The 6,755-nt window shown below is 39.5% G+C and overlaps 1 protein-coding gene across 1 annotated transcript; it reads left to right on the top strand.

Annotated features, from left to right (window-relative positions):
- Positions 1–2,721: 2,721 nt before the first annotated feature.
- On the top strand, positions 2,722–6,225 carry LOC121601912. The gene is made up of 3 exons (XM_041930720.1): positions 2,722–2,973; positions 4,555–5,879; positions 5,998–6,225. Exons 2-3 carry the CDS (start codon positions 4,827–4,829, stop codon positions 6,223–6,225), a joined length of 1,281 nt encoding a protein of 426 aa, XP_041786654.1. The 5' UTR covers positions 2,722–2,973; positions 4,555–4,826.
- The last annotated feature ends 530 nt before the right edge of the window (positions 6,226–6,755 follow it).

The following is a 6,755-nucleotide window of genomic DNA, read 5'->3' on the forward strand; positions in this document are numbered from 1 at the left end:
AGCTGACTAATACATCAGAAGCCACCGATTGCTCTCCATGTTATTCTGTCATGCATTATGCACCTTTATGCAATTCCGTGGCTAATACCGATTTCGTTGATGGGTTGCATAGTACCGGATTATTTCAGTTGAGTGGTATTGGAAATCAATCTGGGCGTCAATTGGATCTGGTCTTCGCAAACCTTGCCGCAACCAATATTTTGTGCGACTCAATCACACCTCTGCACTCTGTGAATGGTACTTCGGCTCTAGAGAACTTCCTCCCATACGTAACACACTGTAGTATTCCACTTCTCAGTGAGGACTTTCATCATCCTTCATTGGATATGATGATTTATTATCCCGTACAACTATCCCACACCACCAACAGTCACACTCGCAGTACAGTCAATAGAAATTTCTTCAAAACGAATGTGGAACGTATGAATGCCCTTATTGTGTCGTTTGACCGTAATTTTGACTGCTCCAACTTTTCCACTATCGACGAAGCCACCGATTGCTTTAGCGTTTTTATGCGCTCAGCGATTAATTCCTGCGTTCCTGTTGCTCAACGAAAGCCTGGCCCCGATTGGTCTAATGCATCTTTAAGACGGTTTAAAAAAATAAAATCAAAAGCCTACGCGGATTACAGTAGAACGAGATCATCGCTGCATAGGAGAATTTTTTTCGATGCACTGAACAATTATCGTCGACATAATCGTGTGCTCTACCGCTCCTTCATTCGCCGTACTGAAAGGCAGCTATTTTCTAAGCCGACACGGTTCTGGAGCTTCTGGAACAAACGGCGCAATATAAGAAGTATCCCTCCGTCAATGAGCTACAATGGCCAAACTAGTATCGATACATCCGATATTTGCAACACTCTCGCCAATCGTTTCGCTGATGCATTCACCCTTCCTGTTCACAATCCTAACACACTAGCAGAGGCCACCCGCAATACTCCATCGGATGCTATCGATTTTATTATACCCACAATTGACGAAGCATTAATTGCGCGCACACTCAACGATATAAAACCATCTACATCATCTGGACCTGACAATATTCCCGCATACATATTGAAGCACTGCCGTCAATCACTCGCACCCATTCTTGCCAAAATATTTAATGATTCCCTTATGCGTGGCACGTATCCTGAGTCCTGGAAACACGCGCGAATGATTCCTATCCATAAAAAAGGCAGTCGACTTCATGCTAGTAATTATCGTGGCATTGTATCCCTATGCGCTTGTGCAAAGGTGTTTGAGCTCATTCTATACAATCCGCTACTCACAGCAGTTCAAAACTATATGAGCCCTAGTCAGCATGGATTTCTCCCAAGGAGATCTTCCACCACAAATCTTGCTGAATTTGTTGGCTACTGCTTCGACAACATGGATCGTGGTACTCAAGTTGATGCAGTATATATCGACTTCAGGGCTGCGTTCGATAGTATTTCTCATGATATTCTACTTTCGAAGCTAAAAAAACTCGGTTTCCTCGACTGGCACATCACCTGGCTGCGTTCATATTTAACTGGTCGTTCGTACTACATAAGTATAGGATCTCATCGTTCTCACTCTTTCACCAGCTCCTCCGGTGTGCCTCAAGGGAGTAATTTGGGACCGCTACTCTTCCTCATCTATATTAATGATCTATCTTTCGTTTTACCGCCAGGCCAACACCTAATGTACGCCGACGATGTAAAAATATTCGCTCCAGTTAGAAACGACAGTGACTGTGTACGCCTTCAAACGATCCTTGAGAATCTGGATAGCTGGTGCAGCAGAAACGCTCTCCAAGTGTGTGCTGATAAATGCCAGTGTATATCATTCAGCAGAGCCCGTCACCCCATCACGTTTACATACACTATGCTCAACACGGCTTTGGCTCGCACGACATGTATCCGTGATCTGGGGGTGCTACTCGATCAGAAGATGTCATTTCGCCCTCACATTGATAGCGTTGTTGCGAAGGGAAATCAGCTACTTGGTTTAATTACGCGGACCTGTAGCGAGTTTACCGATCCCATGTGCGTCAAGTCGATCTTCTGTGCCATCGTAAGGTCGTGCCTGGAGTACTGCTGTCCGATCTGGTGCCCGCTTGGCGTTGGCGACATCAATCGCCTCGAAGCCATTCAACGGAGACTCACCAGGTACGCGGTTCGACTCCTTCCATGGCAATCCCACCACGCTCGGCCCACCTACCATCAGCGGTGTCTGCTTCTCGGACTTGAACCACTCTGCTCTCGACGTAAAAACGCCCAATGCCTTTTCATATTTCGGCTCCTTAACGGAGAGATCGATTCCCCGGCATTACTAGCCAGCATCAATTTGTTCGCTCCCTGTCGGATTCTTAGATCCAATTTCCATCTCCGTGTTCCGCGTACCCGCAACAACCATAGCCAGGGACACCTATTATACGTATGTCCCTCGAGTTCAATGAAGTGTTAGATTTGTTCGATTTTAGTATGTCTACTTCCACGTTCAAGGAGAAATTGCGTCTACGTCACATGTAATGTTTGCTTATAACTAGATGTTTATTTATATGCTCCTTAATTTAATTATAAGGTTGCCGATTAGACATGATGATCCGTCGGTTATATATATGAAATAAATAAATAAATAAATAAATAAAAATTGGTGACCATGAGACAAAAATTGGTGCCTTCGAGACAAAAATTGATGCGCACTGTCAAAAACTGACGCCTTCGAGACAAAAATTGATGCACACTGCAAGGACCGTAAAGATATCAGGTCAAGTTATTGTAGGGTTTAGGATAGACAAGGAAGTGATAGATAGAGAGAGATAGGACGAGCGTGAAAGATCATTCGAGATGACGGGAAATGCGAATAAACGTCAGTCGTGTTGGATTAATCAACGGAAGAGCATGACACCGTGTGTTCCTTAATTTCTTGAATCCGAAAGGTTGCTTTAAAGGATGGTTGCTTGGCCAGATCACGACAATGGCGCAGTTGGACGAATCTACGCATGGTAAATATAAGGATTTGGTCGGTTATTGTGGGTATTGCGTATTTTCCAAAACAAGTGAGAATATGGATGAACGGGTGCGTATGTGTCAGTGACATAGTTTATATCAATGAAGAAGATACGCACACTAGCAAGTGTTGAACAATATAAACGATTTAGACGTTCCTGAAGGGGTCTGTTACAAAAAAAAATAAAAAAAAAATAAAAAAAGATACTTGAGGAACACGTTGTAAGTGATTAATGAGCATTAAATACAAGTAGTATTTACTATCATAGTAAAACAAGACATAAATTAGGAACAATGAACAAATAAAACCAAAATAATAAATAATACTTCATAAATAAAATAATAAATTATTTCTTAAAATGTTTATAAGAAATAAAATAAATAAAACGATATGTAAAATAAAACAAAATAAAATAAAATGAGTTAAATAATAAATTTATAAATAAATAAATCAATCAATAAGTTAACTTATTATTAATAATTATAACATGCATAATTTTAAAAATTAAATTAATAAAGGCATTTACATAATAATTTTCCTACTCAGTGCCTTATAGTGCTGACGCAAAATCTTACTTATAAAACGTTCATACTTGTATGAATTGATGCTATAGACCACATGAAAGCACAATCCACCAGTAATCGATGTAACAAAAAAAAAATGGAAATTAAATGTTGAGGCACATCCTTCAAGAGGACTGATGCAATAGACCATATTAAAGCACATTCCACCAGGAATCGATGTAATAAAAAAATGAAATTGAATGTTAAGGCACACCCTCCAAGAGGATCGATGCAATAGACCACATTAAAGCACATTCCACCAGGAATTGATGTTACACAAAAAAAAAAGAAATTAAATGTTAAGGCACATCCTCCAAGAGGATCGATGTAATAGACCACATTAAAGCACATTCCACCAGGAATCGATGTAAAAAAAAATAAAAATAATAATAGTAATAATAATAATAATAATAATAATAATAATAATATTAATAAACGGAGATGAAGAGTTAAGGCATATCCTTCAAGAGGACCGATGCAATAGACCACATTAAAGCACATTCCACCAGGAATTGATGTTGCACAAAAAAAAATGTAATTAAATGTTAAGGCACATCCTCCATGAGGATCGATGCAATAGACCACATTAAAGCACATTCCAACAAGAATCGATGCAAATTAAAAAAAAATTAAAAAAAAAGTGTGACAGTATACGTATCGAAGCAATCCTTCGTGAGGATCGATGGAATAGACCACATTAATGCACATTTCAACGAAAATCGATGCAACAGTGTTATAAGTGTTAAAGCATATCCTTCAATAGGATTGATGCAATCGTAAATATTAAGACACATTTCAATAGGAATTAATAAAAAAATAATATATATATATATATATATATATATATTATATATATATATATATATATATATATATATATATATATATATATATATATATATATATATATATATATATATATATGTAGTATATATACAACAAAAATAAGTAATACTTCAGTTTATAATTATAATAATAAATAATCAAATAATGATGATCGTTACAATGTGTAGGGTTAGCCCACGTTCATGTTACACACGGTGGTAAGGGTTAAGTTTATCATCAGCGAACCGGTTCAGCAGTTTCCACCGTTTTTGAAGGGAGATCACACTTGTTGGTGTGAGTAATGACAAGCGACGCGATGAAATGGCGGAAACGTGAATCAACGTGTTAACTGAACAAAGGTTCCTGATTACACAAAAGTCGCGTTGTTAATCTACTTGCATATTGTTTAATTACGGCTTGTCAATTAAACTACGGAGATAACATTTATAAAGTTACAATCATGCCAAGAAACTTGCGGGATTCCGGGTGGATGGTGGAGGATGACGACGAGCATAGTGTGTGTTCGTTCAAACCAGGAATAGAGGAAGCTTCAGCATTTCCCTCGCTTTCATTTTCTTCGCTACAAGTTGGGGAATGCAAAGCCTTAGACGGAGAGGAGGAAATTGGCAAAATTTCCTTCAATAGATGGCGTGAGATCCTCGAATCGGGTATGGCATTAGCAGGCATAAAGGAAGAGTCGACGAAGGCAAACATTTTTAAAATGAAAGCAGGCTCAAAATTGCTTGACATCTTGGACAACACATCTAATAAAGGCGGGCCTGATGCCCTTACCCAGCCATATTCCAATGCAATTTATCGCCTTGAGGAGTATTTTGGTTCAAGGGATTATTTGCTATTCCAGCGGCAGAAACTTCGATCGTTGCCGCAGAATAAGGACGAATCTGACCTAAAATATGTGCGTCGTGTGTCAACTATTGCCAAACTTTGCGGTTATGTTCATGACCAACTTGTCGAGACTGTAGCAGATGTTTTACAGAACCATGCCAGAAACCGTAAAGTCCGCGAAGTAGCCCGAAAAGCTGCCCGTAAAGGGAACTCTTTACAAGAGTTATTGGACCGTGTGCGTACGGTCGAGATTGAACAACAAGCAGAGGAAAATTTTAGCAAGAAGTATCCTACGGAAGAAGCTTCAAATGTATTGGCGGTGTCGTATGGTGTTCCGGGTTCGAGCCGAGGAGAGATTCGAACATCAACATTCGGCTACAGAGGCAGAGGATATTTTCCGCGTAGCCGCGGAGGATATTCACGCATGAGTGGACCCGTTTTGTCTTCATCTAAACAGTGCTGGCGTTGTACGAGCACAGGTCATCAACCGGATCACTGTTTTGCCATTGCGAAGTTTTGCCATTTGTGCCGAGCTAAAGGGCATATTCAAAGAGCATGTACGTCATCTCGTGTTAAACGTGAAACCGGTAGAGATCAAGATGGTTCGCCCGCTTCTAAAATTAGGAAAATTGCAGCAGTTGCGTCCAACGACCAAGAAGAGGAAGCTGTAAGTTTTGATCAAAGAAATGAATTAATGACATAGTAGTTATGCACAGAAGAAATTAATAAACTTTTCACTTGATGGATTTGAATTAGACATTAATCGGCAGTTTGTATCATTTTAGACAACTCTTCAACTAATTCCAGCAGTTTATAATATCAACATGCGTACGAGCAATTATTCAATATCAACTAGCTCAAGTAAGCTATCGGAGCCAAATATTTTCGTCAGCCCAACAAAGGTATCAATGTGCGGGTTAGATTCGTACGTGATGTGTTCCTTGGATTTCAAGGGAATAGAAAGCGCAGGATCAATTACATGTATAGTAGCGGGTGTTGAGGTTAAGTTTTGATAGATTCTGGGGCCGAAGTGAATACTATCGGTGATAATATTTTCGATCAAATAATGAGTGATACCATTTCTCATCCAATTTATGAATTGAAAAACGGCACGGATAAACCGTTGAGGGCATATGCTACAAGTAAACCTATTTCAGTTATCGCTACATTCCTCGCTGAACTGTTTATTTCCCTTGATCGGCCTTCCGCAATCGAAAAATTTTATGTCATACCAGGAGCAAAACCACTTTTAGGGCGTTCGACTGCGACAAGATATAGTGTGTTACAGCTTGGCTTAAGCGTTCCCATTGTAGGCTCTCATAGGGCAGGACACAAAATAGAGTCGGGAGATGTAAATGCTGTAGGTGTGTTGAAACATTTTCAAAATTCAATGTACCTCCAGTTATGCTTTTTATGATAAAAGCTTGCCACCATCTAGAAAGGTATATACAAATATTCCCCCCGCATTCATAACCGAAGTTGAAAATCGACTTGAAAACCTTCTATCATCTAATATAATTGAAAAGGTGACTAGCGGCATGGA

The sequence above is a fragment of the Anopheles merus genome, unplaced genomic scaffold (assembly GCF_017562075.2).
Source record: "Anopheles merus strain MAF unplaced genomic scaffold, AmerM5.1 LNR4000222, whole genome shotgun sequence".
In the NCBI taxonomy this organism is placed as follows: domain Eukaryota; kingdom Metazoa; phylum Arthropoda; class Insecta; order Diptera; family Culicidae; genus Anopheles; species Anopheles merus.

What these genes read in the sequence shown, in the direction of transcription:
- LOC121601912 (XM_041930720.1), top strand. Translation starts at nt 4,827, where the DNA reads ATGCCAAGAAACTTGCGGGATTCCGGGTGGATGGTGGAGGATGACGAC. An exon ending in ACGACCAAGAAGAGGAAGCT is followed by an intron (nt 5,880 to 5,997) that starts GTAAGTTTTGAT and finishes GTATCATTTTAG; the next exon opens with ACAACTCTTCAACTAATTCC.